This window comes from Plasmodium falciparum (assembly GCF_000002765.6).
Source record: "Plasmodium falciparum 3D7 genome assembly, chromosome: 7".
Taxonomy (NCBI): domain Eukaryota; phylum Apicomplexa; class Aconoidasida; order Haemosporida; family Plasmodiidae; genus Plasmodium; species Plasmodium falciparum.
Window position 1 is genome coordinate 690,001 of NC_004328.3, and position 27,500 is coordinate 717,500.

Below are 27,500 nucleotides of genomic sequence, written 5' to 3' on the forward strand. Positions count from 1 at the left end.
AATATCTGCCATTTCTGAAGCATATCTGGTATAAGAAACATTGGCTGCTTTCCACATTTTTTAAAAAACAAAATAAATAAAATTGTTCGAAGAGGATCTTATATATAATATGTTTCTATGTAAAATGCATAAATGTTTATATAGATTTATATTTTATTATAATTTTTCAAGCTCAAAAATGAACTACAATTTAAAATGCGCTCATATAAAAATAATTGTTACATATATATATGTATATATTTATATATTTATTCATTTATTTTTATATGTTATGAAAAAAGTGTAAAGAGGGTGTGAAAGGTTTACATAAAAAAAATAGGCAAAAATATAAACACTTTAAATATTGTGTTTTTCTTTATTTCACTTATAATATAACGCACATAAAAAAAAAAAAGAAATCATATATACAATATGTATGTATATATATATATATATTATATATATGATGTATCTATGTGTAATGATTAAATTAATATGTATCGTACAATATATAAAACGATGGAATATTATACATATATAAAATATATATAATATGTATTATTTTTTATTTTTTTTTTTAATTTTATTCGTTATAAAATATGTACATAAATATATATATATATATATATATATATATATATATATATTTATTTATTTATTGATTTAATAGATAACCATTATTTTAAATAGAAGGGCCTTAATTATAATATGACCAAAATGACATATATTTTTTAACTATTTTAAATATATATCTTTATTATATATAAATATATATACATATATCCATTTTTATTTTGATCCAATAAAACATAAATGTAACAAAATAAATAAAAAAAATCTAAAAAAAATTTTAAAAATTTTTAAAAATTTAAAAATTAATTTATTCTCCCCTTTTTGATATCCTCTTTTTTTTTTTTTTTTTTTTTTTTTATTTTCTTTATTTTCTTTATTTTCTTTATTTTCTTTATTTTCTTTATTTTCTTTATTTTATTTAAAAAAAAAAAGAAAAGAGGGATGTATACGTTTAAGCGTTACACAACAATTCTGTAGCAAGAAGAAAATATCAATAAATATAAAATATAAATAATATGTTAAACCTGTGGAAAGGTTTTAACACATATAGCAGTAAAAGGATTAGACATCCATATATTATTACCAATGAGATATTAATAAAAAAGCAGATAAGAAATAATCACAATTTTAATATTTTATTAGAAAAAGGATGTAAGAAAAAATTGTGTAACAATATAGTATATAATAATAATATAAACAAATATGTAAATATATACATGAATAATGATATACATTCTTTTAATCATATTAATGGTAAGTGTCATCATTATAGTAGTAAAAAGTTAAATATTATAGACCCTGAAAAAATTAGGAATGTTGCTATTATAGCGCATGTAGATCATGGAAAAACTACCCTTGTCGATAAATTGTTAAGACAAGGAGGTGAAATAACAAATAATGATAGAATTATGGATCATAATGATTTAGAAAAGGAAAGAGGTATAACTATAATGTCTAAAGTTACCAGAATAAAATATGATGATTATTATTTTAATATTGTAGATACACCTGGACATTCTGATTTCGGTGGAGAAGTAGAAAGAGTATTAAATTTAATTGATGGAGTTTGTTTAATTATAGATGTAGTAGAAGGACCTAAGAACCAAACTAAATTTGTTTTAAAAAAATCATTATTAAATCCTTCTTGTAAAATTATTGTTATTATGAATAAATTTGATAAACCCAGTAATATGAAAAAAAAAGAAGAAATAGAAAATGAAATTTTTGATCTCTTTGTTGATTTAAATGCACCTGAAGAATCTATGAATTATCCTATTCTATATGCATCTGCAAAAAATGGATGGTGTACAGATAATTTTCATGAAGCTAAACAAAACAATACTCAAAAAAATGATGTATTAGTTATATTTAAAAAAATAATAGAATATATTGATTCACCAGTTCATTTCTCAAAAAATTATAAACATCTTGAAGATAAAAGTGCAACCCTTTTGATGGATAAACAGGCAAATATAAATGAAAACGTTAAGTTTTCAGAAGGAGTATTTAGAGAGCAAAATGAGGAACCTAAAATTATTACAGATCTTATTCTTAAGGAACCATTTTGCATGCTTGTCAGCTTAATAGACCATCAAGAAGGAATTGGAGTTACTATCACAGGGAAAATCTTTAAAGGTGTTATAAAAAAAGGAGATAGTATTGTTGTGAAAACTGAAGAAAATAAATTAAGAGGACATTGTATTATTAAGAATATCTTTTATATGAAAGGTCTAAAAATTGAAAATGTACCTTTTGCAAGTGCAGGAGATATAGTTAATATAACTATCGCTAAAGGTGTTACACCGTCAGTAAATGATACTATAACATCCGATGAAAATATGGAAAGTCTAAAAACTAGACCAATCGACCCTCCAGTGTTATGCTTAAAAATATCCCAAAACACAAGTCCTTTAACGGGTAAGGATGGGAAGCATATTACCTTATCGTCGATAGGTAATAGACTTAAGAAAGAAGCAGCAATTAATATAGCTATAGAAATAAGTGAATCTGAAAAAAAAGATAGTTATGAAGTAAAAGGAAGAGGAGAATTACAACTAGGTATTCTTATAGAAAAATTAAGAAGAGAAGGTTATGAAATGACCATATCATCACCAAATGTTATATATACTAAAGATGAGAAAGGAAATTTATTAGAACCTATTGAAGAATATCATATTACTATACCAACATCGATGACTTCAAATGTTATAGAAAAATTAAATACAAGAAAAGCAGAAATTGTAGATATTATAAATGATGATGATGATAATACATTTATCAAATGTATATGTCCATCAAGAAATTTTTTTGGTATGAGATCTTATTTAAGAGATATAAGTAAAGGCACTTCTATAATTAATTCCGAATTAAAAGAATATAAAAAAAAACAACCATCCTATAAACGAGATCGTAATGGAGTTATTATCTCATCATCAAGTGGAACAACTACAGCTTTCTCATTAGATCCTATTCAACAGAAAGGTAATTTATTTGTAAATGAAAATTATCCAACATATGAAGGTATGATTATTGGTGAACATTTCTTAAGTAATGATATTGAAATGAATGCTATAAAAGTAAAACCTGTTCAACATTTGAGAAATAAAGGACATGAAGATACAATAAGAATTAATCATAAAAATATTACTATAGAATATGCTCTGTCATTTATTCAAGATGATGAAGAAATAGAGGTAACTCCTAAAAGGATCGTCATGCGTAAAAAAATTCTAAACACTGAACAGAGAAAAACAGCAAACAGGAAAGCAAAACATGGGTGACAATATGACGGAATAAATTTGTACCAAAGCACGCACATATATATATATATATATATATATATATATTTCATATATATATATATTTTTTTTTTTGAATAAGAAAATTTCAACTACACATTTGTACCCTTGGCATGATATATATAATTTGTACGATTTACATATATATATATATATATATGTATAACATTTTTAATGTCATATATAATAATTTGTATATAATAAATAACCACAATTTAATCATTTTTTACAATGCTTTATTTGTATTACGTGTTGTAAATAAATATAAACAAAAAAAATGTTCACTTTTTAATATATTATAATTATATATATATATATATATATATATATATATATATATGTATATTTTATTTTATTTTATTTTTTTATGTATAATTTTGTTCCTTGTTATTTTAAAAACCATCTATTTTTCAATATATAATTATGACATAAGAATCGATGGGTACTTTGTACAACATACCAATTTATTGTAATATAATACAACAAAGGTGATTTTGTATTTGAAAGAGGAAAATAAATTTGGTTCTTCAATCATATAAATACATGTGTAATATATATATATATATATATATATATATATACTTTGTATGGTAATAGAAATATTAAAGGAAATATATATAAAAATACACCTCTTTTTTTTTTCTTTTTTTTTTTTTTTTTTATATATATTCACTAAAAAAGAAAATATTTCAATAAAATAATATTTGGTATATATTAAAATAAAATAATATATAAAAAAATATTTATACATTTAAAGATTTTATAAAAAAAAAAAAAATTATAATATATATTATATATATATATATATATATAATTATTATAATTTTTGTTATATTGTGTGAATATATTATTTAAGGAAAAATCCAACTGAATTATTTTTGCAGACCCTAAAAAGATGATGAACAGTTTATGCGATTAAAAAGGAATAAAAATATGAACAAGTGAAGTAGTTTTTTTTTTTTGTCCTATTTGTTTTCAAAGTATAAAGGATATACCATAAATAAATAAATAAATAAATAAATAAATATATATATATATATATATATATATATATGTACATGTTTATATTTATATATTATGATAAATGTGTATCTATATATTTCTTCAGCCCACAGTTTGTTTGTAGCCCCATATAATAATAAAATATACACAATTTTTATTTTTTTTTTAATATGAATATTCGAATATTTCATTTCAATTTGATTAAGAAACAATATGCTCATAAATTTGCTTCACCAGATTGTCCAAATTTAATAAATATTAAAAAGGTAGTTTATGACAAATTAAAGCCGATATGCTTTTATATAAAGCAAGATTATACAATGGGACATCATGTTCACGATATGCATTTTTATGGTATTTTATGTTCACCTTTGTTCGAAAATAAAAGTTATAAAGATATGAATAGTATGGTAGAAAAATTAATGAGTGAGATAAATTTAGCTGGAAGGGTTAAGTTACATTGTCAGCCCCCTTCAAGATTTAATAAAATGAAAAAGCACATTAGATGGAGATGGAACATGGAAAAGTGAAAATATACAAATAAATAAATAAATATATATATATATATATATATATATATATATATATATTTATATTTATATTTATTCCCCTGAGTTTATTTTTTATTTTTTTTGTTAATCATATACATATTTATTTAATCATATATTTATATTTATTTTTTTATTTTTTATATACATTTAAACCCCAAAAGGATTATCTCTTTATAAAATAAAATAAAACACATTTGGCAAAATAAAATATACTATCTTTAATTTCATTTTATTTTTAAAATGTGTTGCTATATATTTATCTCTTCTTAAATTATGTTAATATTGATAACAATAAAAAAAAAAAAAAAATTAAATATAAAAAAATATATATGATCACATATATATATATATATATATATATATATATATATATATTTTTTTTTTTTGTGAAAACAAAAAAGGTTGAAAAAAAATTTTTTTTTTTTTTTTTTCTTTTTTTAAAATAAAATGGTGATATATGGCAATATGCCATAATTTATCCCCTTCGAAAAAAAAAAATAAATAAATAAATATATATATATATATATAAATATATATACATATATATTACATATATAGAATATGCAAACAGTTCCATGGATACATATATATATATATATATATATATAGTAACTACATTGATCCTTTTTTATGATATTTTTATGATATTTTTATGATATTTTTATGATATTTTTTTTTTTTTTTTTTTTTTTTTTTTCACTTTTTGGAATGTTTGTTACAACCATATTGATATAGAAACAAGGACAAAATAATAAAAATGGTTCCAATAATTTTGGTAGCATTTATAGTTTCATTAAGAAAGAGCCTTGCTAAGACAAAAGTAAAACATGGTTGAAAGGATTGGTATAAAGAAACTGTTATGGGTGTTAAATAATTGAGTGCAATAATTTGTATTTTCCAACATAAGATAATGATAGCTATTGTTGAATATAAGATACAAAGAAATTGTCTCATATTTAATTCATATGTTTCTTGAAGAATATTATAATTTTGATTAATAAAAATTTCTCCTAATATTCCAAATGGTAAAGTTATTATTAATAAGAAAAACATTTGAGAAAATTGTATAATATCATTATTTACATATTTAGTAGCTACATTAATATATATAACTTGTAATCCTTTAGTAATAGGTACTGTTAATAATAAATAGAAACCTAAATCAAATGTTTTAAGGTTCCATATTTCTGCCGTTATAGCTAATCCAAAAAATGATAAAAAAATAGAAAAAGCTGTTATATAATTCATTTTTTCTATTTTTAAATAATAAGATATTAAAGCTGTGAAAATTGGTATAGTCGGTTGAATTATAGCAACATTATGTGAATCTGTATATTGTAAAGCAACTATTACAATAACTTGTCTTAACGCACCGGTTATTGATAATATTAACATAGGCATATAAGCTGCCTTTGGTATTAATTTTTCTTCATTCCAAAATAATTTATTAAAAAAATTACAACCAGAATTTTCCTCTATATTGTTTTGTATACATTTATTTTTATTTACACTTATATTATTATTAATAATATCATTATTGTTTTTATCATTATTATTGCTCTTATCATTACCATGCGATGTATTTTTGTTTTTATGTTTTTTCTTATTCTTTGATGACCAACCATATTTTCTACTTGTCTTACTTTCCTCATTTGGATTAGCTAGCTCTAAATCCTTTTCATAACTATTCATCTCAGTATCAATTTCTTTCATATCCTGATCTAATAATTTTTTATTTTGAGAACATGGTTTTTTGGAAATGAACATATAAATCATCAAAGGTATTGTTAAAGCTGTTCTTAATATAATGAAGATATAAATAGATCCTTTTATCTTTATAAAATATTTCATTAATATATAATTTATACCATATAAAAACATAGAAAATAATAATAACAAATTTACACCTATCATCAATAAACTGTTATCCCCCTCATCACTCCCATTATTACAAAGAAACCTATCCAATTTAAAGAAATCATTATTTAATATATTACTCATAATTTATTACCATGTAATTATTACGAATATAGGATGTTTGCACTGTACCAAAAAATGAGCTGCAAACATTAAATTTACGCAAAAGTATATATTATTAACGTTGCATAAATAAATACATACATATATATATATATACATATATATATATATATATATATATGTGTGGTATGTTCCTATATATGTTTAATATCACTAAAAAATACAATATCTTGTTATTTACATATATCTGTATAATTTATTTATAAGAATCCAAGGCAAAAAAACGGACAAAAAAAAAAAAAAAAAAAAAAAAAAAAAAAAAAAATATATATATATAAAGGGGAAAAAATGTATATTAAAATATATAATTATAATATAATATAATATAAAATAAAATATTATGTGTATATATTTTTTTCTTGTGAATTATATATTACTCTTAATTTTACAAATTAGCATATAAACATTTTTTTTTTTATTATTCAACAAAGTAATAAGCCCAAATATATATATATATATATATATATATATATATTACATTTAAGATTATTTTATTTATCTCTCCATGAGAGTAAAAAAAAAAAAAAAAAAAAAATTAAATATAAAAAAAAAAAAATTAAATATAAAAAATGAAAAATAAAAAATAAAAATAAAAAAATAAAAAAAAAAAAATAATAAAAAAAAATAAAATTACCTTAATTTTTTTTACCCTTTTAACCATAAGCACATATAAATATATATATATATATATATATATATATATTAATAGTACATATTATGTAAGCCTAAACCTTGTATTACACAAAAAAATGTAAATTTAAGTATACATATTATATATATATATATAATATATATATTTGCTTACCTAAAAAAAGGGTATAGTATAAAATATACATTATATTATATATATATATATATATATATATATATATATTATAGTGTGTATTGTTATTGTAAAATACTTTTTAAGTAATAATAATAATACATATCAATCCCTCCCTTTTTTTTTTTTTTTTTTTTTTTTCTTTTTTATTATTGTCGCATATATAAATTAAAATATTAATTAATCAATTTTTTTTATAATTCTCAACATTTACATTTTGAATAATTTAGGTCCTAAGGATGATTATTTGTTAAGTTTCTTTTTCATGATAGTTAATTTTTTTTTTTTTTTAAGAATACAGAATATAATATATATATATATATATAAATAATTATATTTTACATATATCACACAAAAATAATAATATTACAAATAACATATATAATATTATATTATTTTTTCTTTTCTCTTTTCTTTTTTCCTTTTTTTTTTTTTTTTTTTTGCTTGTCACCTTTTATTTTTGAAACCAAATATAAACACGAATTAGATGAATTTATTGTTTTGTTCTTTTAATTATTATTGTTATAATATATATATATATATATATATATATATTATTTATACATAATTATGTACACTTTTTTCCATGTGATAACCTTCTGTTAGTCTTAATTTTTAAATATTATAACTTATACAATTAAGGTTTAATTCTATTTATTATATATATATATATATATATATATATATATATATATATATTTTTATTTTTTTTTTTTTATTTTATATATGTGTATATGTTTTATTTTTTTATTTTATTGTATGTCAGAGTATACGATAAAAAATTATTCTTTCACATTTTAAACCTTTCTTATTTTATTATAATAATGTGTATTCATTTTTAATATTGAAGAATCAAATGTAAAACAAATGAAAAGAAAACAAAACAAAAGAAAGAAGAAGAAGAAGAAAAGAAGACAAAAAAATATATCTAGTAATATATAATATTTCATAATTAACAAATTTATATATTTTTATAAAAATGTAAAACATATATATATATATATATATATATATATATAAAATAAAAATAAAATCATATTATTGTTTATATACACATATACATTTTGTTGTTTACATATTATTGTACGCCTTTTCTGTTCTATATAACAAGTTTGTTTTTTTTACAACATAATAATTTTATAACTCTTAAAAGGTATTGTATTGTTATGTAAATATATATATATATATATTTTTTTTTTTTTTTTTTTTTTTTTTTTTTTTTCTGTAGCATTATAACATATCATTCTATATAGAAAAAGGGGAAAATAAAATAGAAACATATAAATGTAAATAAAAAAAAATATATACATATATATATATATTTATTTATATATATATTTATTTATATATATTTATTTATATATATATATATATTTATATATTTATATATTCATATATTCAAATACTTATCACAAACAATATATTATTTGCTTGGATCACCCCCTTTTAATATCCTCTCGATTTTATCCAAAATGCCCACCGAAATGAACTCTTCGTTGCTAGATAACGAAAGCAATTTAAATTTGGTGGATAAGATGTCGCGTTTGTATGACAAGTCTCAAAGAAAAGCAACTAAGAAATTAATTATAGCTAGTATAATATGTATTATTTTTATGGTTATTGAAATAGTAGCAGCAATAGTATCTAATTCTTTATCTTTAATGTCTGATGCTTCTCATTTGTTTTGTGATTTATTATCTTTTGCTTTAAATTTATTTTCTATATATGTTTCAAGTTTTCAAGGGAACGTAGATATGTCTTTTGGTTACCATAGGGCTGAAATTATAGGTGCACTATTTTCTATATTTTTTATATGGTCCTTATCAGCATATATTTTATATACAGCTATATTTAGATTATTTGATGTACCAAAAGTAAATGGATATATTATGTTTGTTACAGCATTTATTAGTACGTTAGCAAATATATTTATGGCATATGTTTTACAAGTACATTCACATGGATTTGGATTTATGAACGAAAACAAATGTGGTGATCATACACACGAAACATCTTGTCATGATAATTCTTCTTCCTTAATTTTATCAGATCATAAGAATTCTCATAATATGGAAAATGGGAGTGTTAAGAAGAATTTTTCAACAAAGAGATATAAGAATATTAATAGTGACATTATAATAGATGAAAACGATATAAGAGATAATAAAAATAATATTTCTGGAAATAAAATAGATGGAACGTCTTGTAATTATGTAACCTTTGATTATTATGATAACATGGAGGAAGATGATAAAAATGTAGGACACGTTAATGATATGTCTGAACAAAATAACAATTTTATGAATAAAGAAAAATATATGAGTAAAAATGTTTATAATAGTACGAATAAGAATTCTAATAATTCCTCCTCTAAAGGTAAAGCAAGTAACATCCAACAAAATAATCTAAATAATAATAATAATATAAATAATAATATAAATCATAATAATAATACATATAATCAAATAAATGATGAAAAAACAAAAAGGAAAAAAAAAAGTTGTTGTGATGTAGAGAAAGTAGAAGAAGATGATTTACAAAAAGATCATGCTTATATTATAGAAAGTGAATATTGTGATGATATATTAGATAATCATAATCATACACATGAATCTACAAATCATGATCATAGTCATAATGATATAAATAACATTAGTTTAAAAACAGCTTATCTACATGCACTTAGTGATTTATTACAAAATGTAGGAGTTATGATTGCATCATTATTTATATGGTATGATCCTAAATATTCAATAGCCGATCCTATATGTTCAATTATATTTTGTTGTATTGTTTTCTCAACAACTATATCAGTAATTAAAGAAATATTAAATATATTAATGGAAGGTACACCTGTAAGTATTAATTTGATAGATCTTAAAAATGATTTATTAAAAATACCAGGTGTATTAGATGTACATGATTTGCATGTATGGTCCTTGTCTATTGGAAAACCAGCATTGGCTTGTCATATAGTTGCTAGCAAAACATATTCTCATAGTGTATTAAATGACGCTACCTTACTATGTCAAAATAAATATAAAATATTACACACAACAGTCCAAACGGATTACTCTTCAAACAGATCGAATTGTGAAACTGAAGCTCACCTTAAATGTTCCACATTGAAAGGGGATACTTAAAATGTTGAGCAGTACAAAAAAAAAAAAAAAAAAAAAAAAAAAAAAAAAAAGAAAAAAAAGAAAAAAAAGAAAAAAAAGAAAAAGAAGAAAAAGAAGAAAAAGAAGAAAAAGAAGAAAAAGAAGAAAAAAAAGAAGAGTAGAGCAGTACAAAAGAAAAAAAAAAAAAAAGGGTTTAAACAAACATATTACTGTATATATATAATAAATATTCAAATATACCTATTTTTAATATTCCATGTTTAATAAAATTAATAATACATATATATCAATGCCCCTTACAATTGTAAAGGCGCACACATATATATATATATATATATATTATTGAAATGATAATTGTTGTATATAATTATTTTTTTTTTTTTTTTATGAATTATAAAAAAAATTTTGGTTTCATATCATGTATACATATACATATTTTTATGTTTTTATTTTGTCTATATATAATTTTATATACCTGCCTATTTATTACCTTTTTTTTTTTTTTTTTTTAAATATAATGAAATGTAATATTTTTTCCTTAACATTTTTAATATATATGGTTTTGAAATATATATATATATATGTACACCTTTTTATTATGAAATATAAAAAAAAAAAAAGAAACAAGAAAGAATTAAATATATATTCTATATAAAATACAAAATTATCGGTATGTTATTTTTTTTAAATATTATACATATATATATATATATATATATATATATATATATATATATATTTTTTTTTTTTTTATTTAACCATATTTATTATTAAGATATTTTTTTAAGACGATATACTTTTTTTTTTTTTTTTACATAAAGTTATAATATTCTTTTATATTTTATTTATAATTAGTAATGTATTATAAATTCAATGTTATATTACCTTTTAATTTTAACATATATATATGTGGTAATAAATAAAAGGATTATGTTTTTATTTTATAGGAAATATTAATTTGTCTTATAAATCATTACATATATATTTTTGTTTAACGTGTAAGATGCTATTATTTATTAGTTACTTTTTTTTTTTTTTTTTTTTTTTTTTCCCTTTGACCTTATTATATTGAATTTACAATGGATGATATACATAATTTTTATATTTTTTAAAAGAAAAAAATGTGTAGCACTTTTTTCATTCCTTTTTTAATACATTTAATAATTTAAAATACAAGATTATATACATTATAAAATATTGTAATTTAAAAATTATTCATTTTGCATTTTTTTGCTATGATATATATATTATATATATTTGATATGTCATTAATTTATTTGTACCGTTACAAAAATTTCTTTTGCTTTCTATATTATATAACACCAATAATTATTATATATATGTAATAAAAAGAAGAATATTTTTTTTATTACCTAATTTTTTAAAACTTCTATTGTGCTCTATAAATATATATATATATATATATTATAAATATATCACAAATAAAATATTATAATATTTTATAAAACTTTATATACACATTTTTTAATAATTATAATTATATTTATGCGTACATTCAAATACACTAAGGTTGCTAATATTTTTTTTTTAAAAGATATATAAATATATAAATATATATATATATATATATATATATATATATATATATATGTATTGAAAAAAAAATATATTTATATATAAAAAAAAAAAAAAAAAAAAGTAAGACGTATATAATACTATATATATAATAATATATATATATATATTATGTATATATAGTATTAATTTCTTCTTATTATTATTATTTTTTTTATTTTTTTTATTTTTTTTATCTGTGCTTAAATATTTATGATTATCATATTATTGAGTTCCTATATTATATATTTAATTTTTTATTCATATAATACTTACCAAACCGTAAATTTAAAAAAGATATTTAAATATTTTATATACATATATATATAAATAGTATATTTATTAATAGCATTTAAAAAGTATTAATTATATATAATAATAATAATACATTATTATATATATGTAGAAAATGTCACTATTAAAAAAAAATCATATATAATAAATAATAAAAAGTTAATATATAAAATATTATACATATATATATATATATATATATTTATTTATTTATTTATTTATTTATTTTTTTTTTTTTTTTTTATATTTTTTACTTTTTTGTTGGAATCATTTTTATTTTATAGGAATAATTATTATATAATTAAATTCTTAAATTAAAAGAAATATATATATATATATATATGTATATATTTATTATATATTAATTTGATTCCTCATAAAATAAAAATATACCTATTTATTATATATATATATATATATTTATTTTTTTTTTTTTATTTATTTATTAAATGATGAAAGAAAAAGATAAGAAACAGAAGAAAAAAAGATCAGTAGAAAAAAAAGAGTATCATAGTTCTTGTGAAAGCATGAACGATGAAGAGAGGGTTTCTTCTGAGGACGAAAATAAAAAAAGAAAAAACAAAGAAGACGATAAAGATATAAGAGAACGAGAAAAAAGTAAAAAACATGATGAGGACAAAATGAAAAAGAAAAAAGTATACGAAGAAAATTATAATAATGAAGATGGGAACATAATAAAAAAAAAGAAAAAAAATTCACAAAATGAAGAAATGAACAATGATAATAAAAATAATGATAATGATGATCAAGATGATGAACATAATAGTAAATATAATGATTGTAAAAGAAAACATAAAAGTAATAGTAAAATTATTGATGATCCAAATAATAGTGATAATGATATAAAAAGAAGGAAAGAAATGAAAAAAAGAAGAAAAAAAAATGATACAAATAAAAGAGATACAAATAAAAGAGATACAAATAAAAGAGATACAAATAAAAGAGATACAAATAAAAGAGATACAAATAAAAGAGATACAAATAAAAGCGATACAAATAATAGCGATACAAATAAAAGCGATACAAATAATAGCGATACAAGTTCAATCAATTCTAATATGTCTAATAATTATAAAAAGAATACTTCTGACATTTCTGAAATGTCTGATAATTCCTCAACAAATACGAGAAGAAAGAAATATAGAGAAGAAGTGATGAGAAAAAGAAAAAGAGATAGAAGCTCTGAGTACAAAATTAAAGGATCCTATAAAAATATTGAAATACGAATGAAGAATAAAAATAAATATAGAGAAAAGAAAAAAGGAAGAAGCCAAAATTCAAGCAACACAAAAAGCGACCATTCGAGTAATGAAAAGAATTATAAAAAGATTAATGATAATAATAAGTATACTAGTAACGATGATGATAGTAGTAGCAATGATTCTTCAAATAGTAATAATGGTAGTAATAATTATAGTGATTATAGTAGTACTCAAAAGTCACGTAGAAACAAACTTATAAGAAATGTAAGCTCAAGCGCTAGTATAAGTGAAAGGAGGAGGAACAAAAGAAAAAGAAGACGTTCAAGATCGATAAGTATCGAAAGAAGGATTAAGGAGAAACACAGAAATATAGAAGATGAAGACTCAGAGGAAAGTGACAGCAAATGGAGGAGAAGAAAAAGGGAACGAAGCAGAGATAAATATAAAGAAAGACGCAGGGATAGTATTCGAGATAGGGATAAAGAAAGGTATAGGGATAAAGAAAGATATAGGGAAAGAGAAAGAGATAGGGATAGAGATAGGGATAGGGAGAGAGATAGGGATAGAGATAGGGAGAGAGAAAGAGAAAGACACCGACATAGAGAAAGAGAAAGAGAAAGAGACCGAGAAAGAGATAGAGACCGAGAAAGAGAAAGAGAAAGACGTAAAAGCTACAAGTTTGATTCTCCGCCTCACTCATGTGACGAGGAAGATAATATAAAATTATCGAAGACCACCATTTCAAATAACAACAAATCGATGAGCATTCTAAGTAATAGTATGCCAACATTAAATAGTAATAATATAGTATTAAATAATGATTTATCTGTAGTTAATAATTCTGGTTCTAATAACAATATTGAAAGTTTAATACAGACTTTGAATAGTAATATTTTGAGCCCTAATAATAGCAGCTTAACAACTAGTCACATTTTAAATAATAATAATAATAATAATTCGATATTAAACGAGAGTAACCTTATAAGTAACAAGTTAAGAAACAATTTGTTATTAGAAGAAAAGAATTTATTATTAAAACAATCACATTTGAATTTATTATTAAATAATCAATTGAAATTAAATAATGTAATGTCTTTACAAAATTTATATAAGAATGTATTAAATATAAATGACTTAAATTTACCAACAATTGATGTAAATATAGAGAAGACCGCTAGAGAATTATATGTTGGTAACATTCCACAGCATATAGATATACAAGAAATTGTAAAATATTTAAATTCTTGTTTATTAATTTTATATAATAAAGAAAATGAAAATGAGAATATTTGTTTAAAAGCATGTATAAGAGGTGATACACATTATGCTTTTGTAGAATTTAGAAATATTCAGGATACATCTAATTGTATGTTATTAAATGGTATTAATTTTTATGGAAATAATCTAAGAATTGGAAGACCGAAAACTTTTCCTATTGAATATCATAGTTTAATACCACAAGCAACTATTCCAGCTATTGATAATTATTATTTATCTCAAGGATTAATTGGATTAAGGTCTTTTATTATTTTTTGTAAAAATGAAGAAAAAATGAAAAATGATGGATTACCTGTTAATATGATAAAATTACAAAAATTATGTGTATCGAATATATCAAAGAATAATGATACAAGTAAAATTAAAGAATTATTAGAAGCTTTTGGAGAAATCAAAAATTTTGAATTTTTTTATGGAGATGAAACATCAGACACATATATAAGCTTAGTAGAATATGTAAATACCGAGAATGCTATACAAGCACATAAAATATTAAATCAAAATACAAGTTATAAAATTCAATTCGAACATGAAATAATTAATGATCCTCATATAAATAATATAATTAAAAATAAATATATGAAAACAGAAAATTCGATACTTTCTCTACAAGTTCCTACGAAAGTAATCGTTCTTAATAAAATAGCAACCTTTGAGGAACTTTCAGATTCGAGTGAATATAAGGATATAGTGGAAGACATCAAAATTGAGTGCGACAAATATGGAAAGACATTGGAGGTAGTGTTACCTGTTTTTTCGTATAGAACGTATGAGTATTTGAAGAGGGTATCGAAAAAAACGCAGGCAGGAAATGTAGACCCTTTGGAAAATCCCATGGATAAAGAAAATAAAAATGATGGTGATAATAAAAATGATGATGATAATAATAAAAATGATGGTGATGATAATAATAATGATAGTAATGATAATAATAATAATGATGGTGATGACAATAATAATGATGGTGATAACAATAATGATGATGACAATAATAATGATGATGACAATAATAATGATGGTGATGACAATAATGATGATGATAACGAAGAAGAAGATTTAACACATCCTAATTATGATCTTACATCTATAGGATGTGCCTTTATCCATTTTGAAAATATAGAATCTGCAACAAAAGCTAGAAAAGAATTAAGTGGTAGAAAATTCGGAGCAAATATTATTGAAGCAAATTATTTTAGTGAAAAAAAATTCTTAATGAAAAATTTTAAAAATGTAAAATATAATTTTAAAAAATCGCATTCTTCCCTCTTTAATGTAAACTTAAAATTAGGTAATTTGACCTACTCAGACTGTTCAGATGATGAGTAAAAAAAAAGTTTACAAAAAAATGAAATACTAAAATGATTGTTAGATTTATCCTTATGTTACCATATATACGTGACAAACTATTCTATTGTTTGTATATTTTTTTTTTTTTTTTTTTTTGACAAGGGACACTTCAAAATAAAAAAGAAAAAAAAAAAAAAAATAGAAGTAAATACTAAATGAATAAGTATATGTTGTATATTCCAATAAATAAATAAATATTTATATATAGATATATATATATATATATATATATATATATGTATATATTAATTTTATGTTTTTTTTTTTTTTTTTTTTTTTTTTTTTTTTCTTCTTTTTTTTCTCTTTCCTTATTTTTCTTTTTTTAGAATTTCTATGTGCACCAAAAAAAAAAAAAAAAAAAAATTATCTCAAATATGAATCCTATACATATACACAATTATATTATATTATATATATATATATGTGAACCAAATAATAACATTTATTTATTTATTTATTTTTTTATTTTATTTTATTATTTTTTTTTTTTTTTCTTTTTTCTTTCCTTTTTACAGCAAATAATCAAATATTGAAATTTTTTGATTTCATATAAAAACAGTTGGTAATGATACATAAATAATTATATGTTCAGGTTAAAATTAAAATGTGTAACAAAATAGAAATTAAAAAATAAATAAATAAAAATACAACACAATACAAAAAAATAGCATACATATATATATAAATATATATATATATATATATATGTGGTAGATATGGATATATCTACACAAACAGTTGTTGTATACCCACAACACATTTTATATGTTTATTATTTTTTTACTTTTTTGTTCCATTTCATTAATTATATTTTAATATTTTTTTTTTTTTTTTTGTGTGATTTATTCATTTTATTTACATTTTCATATTTTATCATACATATATATATATATATATATATATATATATATATATATATATATATTATATATGTTATAATTTTTATATATTAACGTGTATATTCTATTGTATATACATATAAAAATATAATATATACATGAATAAATAAATATATATTTATATATATATTATATATATATATATATATATATATATATATATATATATATATATATGCTCATGTACACATGTTTTATCTTTTTCTTCTGCTCAATTTTTTGGCTATTCTCTTTTGAAGTATTCCTTTTTTTTTTGCTCGTGCGGCCAATTTCCCTTTGAGTTTTTTTTTAAGTTTACCATATTCGGTTAAAGCATTTTTTTTTTTTTTTCCTTTAAATTTTTGTATTAACATCATGACTGATTTTTTTTTTTCCTTTTCTTTATTCGTTTTAAATCTATTATTTTCACTTTTATTTGTTTTTATTTTCATCAATTGACTTTTCTTTAATTTCTTTTTATATAATAAATCCTCTTCTGTAATAATTTTTTCCTTATCACTATCGGAGCTATTATCTGATGAATCTTCATCACTTTCTTCAGCATCACATATATCTTGTAATTCTGATAATACCACTGTTTTGTTATTTGCAATATAATCTCTCATTTTTTTTAGTTTTTTAAAATCTTCATCTGTTAATATTCGTTCACATAAAATCTTTTTATTCTTGTCTACTATATCTAATTCTTTTTTTATTTTTTCTTCTTTTCTTTTCTCTTTTTTGAATTTTTTATTTAAATGTAATAGTGTATTATCTTTGTTGTTATCATTCGTTTCTATTTCGTTATTTTTTCTTTTTCTGTTCACATCATCGTCACTAATATTATCATCACTAATATTATCGTCACTAATATTATCGTCACTAATATTATCGTCACTAATATTATCGTCACTAATATTATCGTCACTAATATTATCGTCACTAATATTATCGTCACTAATATCATCATCATTAATATCATCATCATTAATATCATCATCATTAATATCATCATCATTAATATCATCATCATTAATATCATCATCATTAATATCATCATCATTAATATCATCATCATTAATATCATCATCATTAATATTATCATCATTAATATTATCATTAATATTATCATCACTTATCTCATCCTTATTATCATCCTTATTATCATCCTTATTATCATCCTTATTATCATCCTTATTATCATCATTAATATCATCATCACTCATCTCGTTTCCATTCATTTTACCATCAACCAAATTATTTTCACCCTTTTCCTTTTTATTATTTTTCTTCTTCTTCTTTTCAGTCCCAACTTTTCCAAGCAAATAGGAATATTGCAACAAGGAATTTTCCTGAACACTTTCGCCTGACTTGTTCAGAATTTTTTTTTTTTGCACCAAAATGGCTGTTTGTTTGTCCAAAAATTTTTTATGTAACACTTGTGGATTGACATGTTTACAAATATTAATAAATCTCCTTATGATGGTTGAAATTTGTTTATTTTTATAATCTTTGAAAACAATAACTGCTTCAAATATTTCTTCGTTTAAGCAATTTGGGAATTTGATAATAATTTCTATGATAGAATTAATAATCAGATATACAAATTCTTCTGACAGGTGTTCACATAAAAATTTTTTGATTAGCACACAAACAATTCTTTGTATAAAAGGTGTAGGAATATAATCATGTAAACATTGAATAAATATGGATAAATACCTTGAAATAGTGTTTTTATTTTTTAAATGTAATAAAACATTTTCATAATATAAAAAAAAATTCTCTTCAATAATTTTATTGCGTTGATAAATTCTACATAAAATGTTTAATAATAATAATTTGATGGTACCATTATTAAATTGATATTTTGAACATATTAAATTGAATATATTGGATGAATATGTATAAGGATCAAATAAGAAATCAATAAATGTATAATTAACATAATTTGATAGATCAATTTTTTTTTTTCGATTTTTTTTTTTTGTTGTTCCTATAAGTTCCTTTTCATCATCTGATGATGAATTATGATTATTATAAATTTCTTCCATAATTTTTTCTTTTTTTATATGTAGTTGTTTAATTTTTGATTTTGTTAATTTCTGATGTGTTTGATTACTTATATTTTTTAATTCTTCGATTTTTTTATTTTTATCAATTTTTTCTTTTTCAATTTTAACAACCAGTTCTTTATTATCATATTTTCCTAGAAGAGCATAACAAACACATTTTACGATTTTTAAATTTTTATAAAAGATACCTTCACTAATTAGGTTTACATTTATTTTATTTACGAAAATATTTTTCTTGATTAATTCTATTAAAACACTACATGAAAAATTATTAATAGTTTCATTTATGGTAATATTATTAAAATAACTAAAATTCGATGAAGAATATTTTTTTCGTATTCTTTTTTTTTGGCCACATTCTATAAATGCTTCATGTAATAAATAAAGGATATCATTTTTTAAATCTTTATTATTTTTATTAGTAACTGAATTATTATTTTGTACATGATTCTTTATTTTATTTACTTTTTTATTTTTATGTATAAAAATAATTTTGTCCATGACACATTTAAAAATATAGGATTTAATTTTATTAATTTTTATATCGCTTAAAAAAATAAAGACTTGTAAATATTTAATACTATCTACATATTTTCTTATTTGTTTTAATGTTTTTATAATACTTAATAAAACAGAATTATATAAATTATGTTTAAAATGAATTAGTAGTTGTGTAATTAAAAAAAATAATTCTTCTACAAAATTTATTTTCTCTTTATTTTTAATCATTAAAAAGTTTATATATTCATTTAAATCATGATATTTATTTAAAGGGTCTTCTGTATCTTTTTTGTTTTGAATTTTTTTTTCTTCTTCTTCCTCAATATCTTTTATATTCTTTTCATTATTAATATTATTACATATTTCTTTTTTCTTTAATTCTAAATTTATGTTTAATAATTCATTGTATTCATCATATGTATCTCTTTCGACCTTTGCATCATTTAACATATCTTTTTTTTCTATATCATTAAAATCATCACTTTTATTATTCTCACTTTTTAAATCATCATCTGTTTCGATGTCGCTAAATTCAAAATCATATTCACTTGTAAACATATTTTTATTATCACCCTTCCCCCCCCCTTCTTCTTCTTCTTCTTCTTCTTCTTTCTCAAGCTCTTGTTTAATTTCCTTTAAATCACTAAAGTAGTGACACGTGAAACTTAAAAAGTTTAATTGACTACATAAAAGATCATTTTTTTTAAAAGGGTTTAATAACACAACACTATAGTTAAATAGAAATTTATCGAACTCATCATAAAAATCACTGTGATATAATTTATAATTTTTACAAATATTATGTTGTAAATTATTCAAAAATTTTTGCTTCTTTAATTTTTGTTCATTCATTGTATTTACACGATCAACCAAATGGTATATAAATAAATAAATATAATATAATATAATATATATATATATTATATGTGGATTGACTATATATAAATATCTATAAATTGATTTACATATATATTATATATATATATATATATATTTTTATATGTTTTGCTTTATTATAATTTTTTTATATTTTTTATTTAAAAAGGAAAAAAATTATAAATGTAGAATTAATTATTATTTTATTATATATATATATATATATTTATTTATTTATTTATTTATTTTTTTTTTTTTTTTTTTTTTTTTTGTTATTTCCGTTCTTCATAATATATAGAAAATTTTATCCACAGAGATTCCTCAAAAGAAGAAAGAAGAAAAATATATACTATAATAATAATATATTATATTATATATATATATATATATAATATATATATTTTATATATATATTATATTCTTATATGCGTATGATTTTTTTTAGGGCTAAAAAAAAGAACTAGTAGTAAAAGTAATATATTATATAATATATATATAAAATATATAAGTATAAAACAATATACAGATTTTAATATATATATATATATATATATATAATATTTATTTCTATTTTTTTTTTTTTTTTTCTCATATGCTGAATAAAAATTATATAAATAAATATACCTACAATTTGTAGATATAAAAATATAATAGTATTGTAGAAAAAAAAAAAAAAAAGAACATACATTTTATTATATATATTATATATATATATATACATATCTTTTTATTTATTTTTATAAAATTTGGAAGTAAAATTATATATAAAAAGATATTTTTTTATACATACATAAAAAAATATATTTATATAATATATATATATATATATATATGTATTTTTTTTTTAATATATTTTTTTTATTTTTGTTCTCATTTTAGTGTTTTTTTTTTTTTTTTCATTTATTTTTTTTTGTTCCATATTTTTTTAAAATATTATATATTTTTTATATATACATATTATATATTTATTTATAGATACATATAAAATAAGATACATTATAATTTTGTATGACATATAAAAAGTTTGGACGTTTGATTTTATATATAATAAAATATATATTTTATATATATATATATATATATATATATATATATATATATATATATATATATATTTATATTTATATTTATATATGTTTTTTTTTTTTTTTTCCAAAATTTATCTCTATTTTTTTCTCCGTTGTTGTTGTTTTGTTCTTTTTAATTATATATATTAGTTTATTATATTTTTTTTTTTTTTTTTCGATACATAAAAGAGTATATGCGGCATATGTATTTTCTTTGCTTCCCAATATTTTAGAAATTATTTTTAACGTAGCAATATTTTTATAAGATAATTATTTTGTTATATATATATATATATATATATATATATATATATATAGATATATGTATTTATATTTATATTTATATTTATATATATGTATTTATATTTATATTTATATATATGTATTTATATTTATATTTATATATATATATTTTTATGTTTATGTTTATTTTTTTACATATTACATTTTCTTTTGTGTTTCTTTCAAAATGGTACATGTATTACTAGGCTATTTAGATGAGAAGAAGAAGAGGAAGAATGAATTAAGGGATAAGCATAAAATTAATAAAAAGTTTGTTTCTAAAATCGGTGGGAAACCCTTTTGGTTAGATAGAATTAATTTACCGGATGAGAAAGAATTTAATTGTTCCGTATGTAACAACATGATGATATTTTTATTACAGATTTATGCGCCCTTAGATGAGCTTGGAAATTGTTTTCATCGATGTTTATATGTATTCATATGTATACATTGTGGTGATCAAGCAAAATGTTTTAGAACACAATTACCAAGAAATAATCCATTTTATAATTATTATTTACAAGATTCGAATTATGTGGATGATCCAACAAATGAAAATGATGAATTGATTCCTTCTGATGATACATATAATCAAATTAGTGAATCGGATGATACGGATAATGACATGAGTGATAGTGAAGAAAATATAAAAAATCCCACATATACAAATAATAATAATAATAATATTAATATTAATATTAATAGTATTAATAATAATAATAATATGATAAATATCAATATTGATGAAACAAATCGTAACGACGATGTGAATAATGGAGAACATATAGATATGAATACAAATATAATTATTAGTAATAATGAAAATTTTAATGCTAGTGAAACCATTAATAGTAATAGTAATAGTAATAGTAATATTAATAGTAATATTAATAGTAATAGTAATAGTAATAGTAATAGTAATAGTAATATTAATAGTAATAGTAATAGTAATAGTAATATTAATAGTAATAGTAATAATAATTGCTTCGAACCGACGGGGAATAATTTGAACGAATCAGACGATACTACTAACCAAATAAACGAGTCTGACCATAGCACAAACCCATTTAACGAATCTGACGATACAAATAATGAACATAAAACATTAGAAAAGAAGGAAAAAGAAATAAATCCATATAGAAATAATAATGATAATAAGAAGGATAATGATGTAAATAATTTTATTATGAATATTAAAGAAGATGATGAAAATCAAGAAAAGAAGAAGGAAAAGAACGTAAACGTTATTTGCTCAAAAAGATTGGAAAATGATAATTGCAATAATAAAATTCTTACACAGAATATGGAAAAAAATAATAATTTTAGTGTTAATGCAGATGTAAAAAAAAAAGATACGGGTTCAGGAACAGACTATTATATGACATTAATAAAGAAAGATAAGAATGTTTTTGATAAAAGCGTGGAATATTATTTTTGTTGTAATATTTGTGGAATTCCTTGTGTCAATAAATTTAAAAAACATAAATCTTGTAAACTTAAGAAGCATATAATTTTCCAAGAACACAAAATATATATTAGCGATGAAGATGATTGTGAAAGTAGTAGTACAGGAAGCGAGATGTTTTCTGATTTTTATGGAGGAGATTCTAATGAAGAACTTGTTAATAATAAAGGTGGTACTTATGTTCTTCAAATTAATACAAAAGAAAAGGATAATTCGAGGATGACAAATTTTGATGTTTTACATAATGAAAATATACCTACAACGAATAATTATGATAACACAAGGAATAATTATGATATTACAACGAATAATTATGATAACACAACGAATAATTATGATATTACAACGAATAATGATGATAACACAAGGAATAATTATGATAACACAACGAATAATTATGATATTACAACAAATAATGATGATAATACAACGAATAATATATCTCCTGATCATGGTAATGAAACATATGAAAGTGGAGAAACAAATAAAATGGATAATCTCGATAATATGGATAATAACATGAAAGGAAATAATACTATGAATCATGTAAATGGTATGTGTGATGTTAATAATATAAATGTGAACAACAATAATATTCATGTTATCGATTATAATAAAACAGACTTTTATAGTAACACCAATTATTCATTTAACGGAAAAGAACAAAATAAAGATGATGCAGAAGAAATTGATTTAGATATCAGCGAAATGAAAGCTTTTGAACAGATACAAAGAGATATTGAGCATACAAGGAATATTGATAAAGTTTTTAAAAATTATATAAAAAAAATCCAAAGATTCCCAAGTCAGTTTATAAGATATTCATATAATGGTACAGCTCTTTATTCGTCATGTGACATATTTAATAGTAACAGAAATAATGTATCGGAACTACCAAATACAAATAATAAATCTCACAATAATATGAATAATATTTATAATACATTTAATACTAATAAGGTTCCTCGGTGTCATATTTGTAAAAGAAGAAAAGTATTTGAATTCCAAGTTCTCTCAACCATTATTAACTTTTTAAAAATAAACAAAAATATACAAGTTGATAATAATATAGCCTTAAATTCGAAGTTTGCTTACCTTGCCATATATACATGTGAAAATAATTGTGACATATTCGATATAAACAATTTTAAAGAATCACAAAGAAGACAACACAAAAATAGATATATTCAAGAATATGTCTATGTGCAAGTTGAAAATTAAGAAAAAAAAAAAAAAAAAGAAAAGAAAAGAAAAGAAAATAAAAGAAAAGAAAAAAAACAAGTTCAATTTTTTTTTTTTTTTTTTTTTTTTTTTTGGTAGAACGACTAAGCAGTGTACATTTTGTATATACAATATGTTTATATATAATATGTGTATGAATATTTATAATTTTTTTTTTTTTTTTTTTTTTTTTATATTGTAATATTTATACATAATTATATGTTTATTTGAGTATATTCCTTATATATTCTTATTTGTATATATATATATTATGTATATGTGTTTATTTTTTATTTGTATATATTTGTGTTTATATTTGTACCTATTTGGATTCATTTGTATGTTCAAAATGGATTATATAAATATATATATATATATATATATATATATATATATATATATTTATTTATTTATATATTTATATATATTTATATTTACATTTTGTTTTTACCATATTTCCATATCGTTATAGTAATCACAACTAAATTTATTTCTTTCTCAATGTTTTTATGTTTTTATGTTTTTATGTTTTTATATTTTTTATATTTTTTACATTTATGTGTTCCTTAAATAAGAAACAAAAGTTTTTATATTTCAAGATTCTACACTTTTATTAGTAACCTTTAAAGAATTTTTTCTTACAATATATTGATATATATATATATATATATATATATATATATATTTATATATATAAGGGGAAGTGTTCATAATATGTTACCATGAATTTTTTATTTTAAAAAATTAAAGAGCAAACTTAATCATATATATATTATATATATATAATATATATATATATATATAATTTTTTTAAAAAAAATAAAAAAAAAAAAAAAAGACCAGTTGGAAATACACAAAAAAAAAAAAAAAAAGCACACATATAAATATGAATAAAAAATATAAACTCAAATACTCTTCTTTCCATTTTATATTATTTTACCCTTAACAAAATTTTTGAAACATTTAAAAAAATAATAAATAAATAAATATATATATATATATATATATAAATATATTAATATTTCCATGCCTTAAAATAGGGGGTTGGCCATATGAAGTTTCTCTTTTCATATATTTCACAAGAACAATAAATTATACCATATATATATAAATATATATATATATATATATATAATATATATATGTACACATATACATTTTTATATACACAATATATTGTATCCATACTTATTCATAAATCATTTTAAACCTTATTTATTACATATGCTCTTTTATTTTTTTTTTTTTCCTTTTCCTTTTATTTTTTTTTTTTTCCTTTTCCTTTTATTTTTTTTCTTTTTTTTTTAAACCGATAATAATACGGCAAAAGGAAAAGTCAAAAAAAAATAAGAAAAAAAAGAAAAATATTAAAAGGGGAAACAAATTAATCATTCATAATTTGAAATTGTGTAAATATGATTATATTTTATTATTTCATATATATATATATATTATAATAAATAATATATAATATATATTATATATATATATAATAATAAACCATATATAATTTATATATATATATATTTTTTTTTTTTTTTTTTATGTTCTTAATGCACACTTATAAGTATCTTATAAAAAATATAAATACATATTAATATATATAATTATATGTATAATTTTTTTTCTCCCTTTCTAAAAAAAAAAAAGAACATATATGTAATATATATATATATATATATATATATATATAATATATATATATAATATATATATAATATTTATTATTAAAGCCTCTTATGTAAAAAACACATTTTAAAATATATTAAAATATATATTTATATATATTTTTTTTTTTTTTTTTTTTTTCAAATGTGCTAATTATTTAAATTTTAAAGAAATATCACAATATGTATTATATTATATATATATATATATATAATATTTATTTTATTTTATTTTTTAATAAAATATTTTAAGTATCTTGGAATTGAGAACTTGAACATTCATTGTTATTATATATATATATAAAATATACATATATTTATATATTAATTTTATAAAGTATAATTATTTACATATTTGTATAATATTGAAATAATATAAAATATACGTATGAAATTTTTAAAAAGGAGAAACACATTATTCGTGATATATTAATATAATATTAAAAATAACTCGTATTTGTTACCACTTTATCTTATTATATTTAAGAATAAAAAAAAAAAAAAAAAAAAAAAAAAAAAAAAAATATATATATATATATATATATACAAACATATATATATAAGCACATATATATATATATATATATATATATATATATTTATTTATTTATTTATTATTTTTTTTATTTTATCCATTAATTTTATGATGAAGGTGTGGGGAGCTTGCTTTTTTGTTGCGTTACTTGCTGGGCTGATCAAAAAAAAAGTTGAATGTATTGAACTTAGTGCCAGCGAAATTTCCCCTCATGAAAACAAATCGACGAGTTCATCAATATTCCAAGAGGAATTAAAATTTGATAAGTCTCTGAAAAATTTTTTCAAACAAAATAATAAGAATGAAGATGAGATAGAGAGGGATAATTTCT

The 27,500-nt window shown here is 19.4% G+C and overlaps 9 protein-coding genes across 9 annotated transcripts in view; 6 read left to right on the forward strand and 3 right to left on the reverse strand.

Moving 5' to 3' along the window:
• Window positions 1–57, reverse strand: part of PF3D7_0715500 (ATP synthase subunit epsilon, mitochondrial, putative) — a gene marked incomplete at both ends in the record, with an annotated part of 515 nt that extends 458 nt beyond the window's left edge. Inside the window, one exon of the mRNA XM_001349022.1 lies at window positions 1–57. This exon is cut by the window's left edge and continues 8 nt beyond it. Coding sequence (XP_001349058.1) covers window positions 1–57 — 57 coding nt within the window.
• Window positions 58–1,067: 1,010 nt separating this feature from the next.
• On the forward strand, window positions 1,068–3,332 carry PF3D7_0715600 (GTP-binding translation elongation factor tu family protein, putative; the record flags this gene model as incomplete). Its single annotated transcript, XM_001349023.1, has 1 exon — window positions 1,068–3,332. The coding sequence occupies one exon, from the start codon at window positions 1,068–1,070 to the stop codon at window positions 3,330–3,332; it is 2,265 nt and encodes a 754-aa protein (XP_001349059.1).
• Window positions 3,333–4,522: 1,190 nt separating this feature from the next.
• On the forward strand, window positions 4,523–4,882 carry PF3D7_0715700 (conserved protein, unknown function; the record flags this gene model as incomplete). Its single annotated transcript, XM_001349024.1, has 1 exon — window positions 4,523–4,882. One exon carries the CDS (start codon window positions 4,523–4,525, stop codon window positions 4,880–4,882), a length of 360 nt encoding a protein of 119 aa, XP_001349060.1.
• Window positions 4,883–5,599: 717 nt separating this feature from the next.
• On the reverse strand, window positions 5,600–6,904 carry PF3D7_0715800 (drug/metabolite transporter DMT1, putative; the record flags this gene model as incomplete). Its single annotated transcript, XM_001349025.1, has 1 exon — window positions 5,600–6,904. One exon carries the CDS (start codon window positions 6,902–6,904, stop codon window positions 5,600–5,602), a length of 1,305 nt encoding a protein of 434 aa, XP_001349061.1.
• Window positions 6,905–9,238: 2,334 nt separating this feature from the next.
• Window positions 9,239–10,909, forward strand: PF3D7_0715900 (cation diffusion facilitator family protein, putative; the record flags this gene model as incomplete). The annotated part of the gene is made up of 1 exon (XM_001349026.1): window positions 9,239–10,909. One exon carries the CDS (start codon window positions 9,239–9,241, stop codon window positions 10,907–10,909), a length of 1,671 nt encoding a protein of 556 aa, XP_001349062.1.
• A 2,297-nt stretch (window positions 10,910–13,206) lies between these two features.
• On the forward strand, window positions 13,207–16,584 carry PF3D7_0716000 (RNA-binding protein, putative; the record flags this gene model as incomplete). Its single annotated transcript, XM_001349027.1, has 1 exon — window positions 13,207–16,584. One exon carries the CDS (start codon window positions 13,207–13,209, stop codon window positions 16,582–16,584), a length of 3,378 nt encoding a protein of 1,125 aa, XP_001349063.1.
• A 1,114-nt stretch (window positions 16,585–17,698) lies between these two features.
• PF3D7_0716100 (protein SDA1, putative) lies at window positions 17,699–20,908 on the reverse strand (the record flags this gene model as incomplete). The annotated part of the gene is made up of 1 exon (XM_001349028.1): window positions 17,699–20,908. The coding sequence occupies one exon, from the start codon at window positions 20,906–20,908 to the stop codon at window positions 17,699–17,701; it is 3,210 nt and encodes a 1,069-aa protein (XP_001349064.1).
• A 1,560-nt stretch (window positions 20,909–22,468) lies between these two features.
• On the forward strand, window positions 22,469–24,967 carry PF3D7_0716200 (PDCD2 domain-containing protein, putative; the record flags this gene model as incomplete). Its single annotated transcript, XM_001349029.1, has 1 exon — window positions 22,469–24,967. One exon carries the CDS (start codon window positions 22,469–22,471, stop codon window positions 24,965–24,967), a length of 2,499 nt encoding a protein of 832 aa, XP_001349065.1.
• Window positions 24,968–27,280: 2,313 nt separating this feature from the next.
• The window catches only part of PF3D7_0716300 (conserved protein, unknown function), a gene marked incomplete at both ends in the record, with an annotated part of 1,688 nt that continues 1,468 nt past the window's right edge, over window positions 27,281–27,500 (forward strand). Inside the window, one exon of the mRNA XM_001349030.1 lies at window positions 27,281–27,500. This exon is cut by the window's right edge and continues 1,213 nt beyond it. Within this exon, the coding sequence (XP_001349066.1) occupies window positions 27,281–27,500 (220 nt within the window).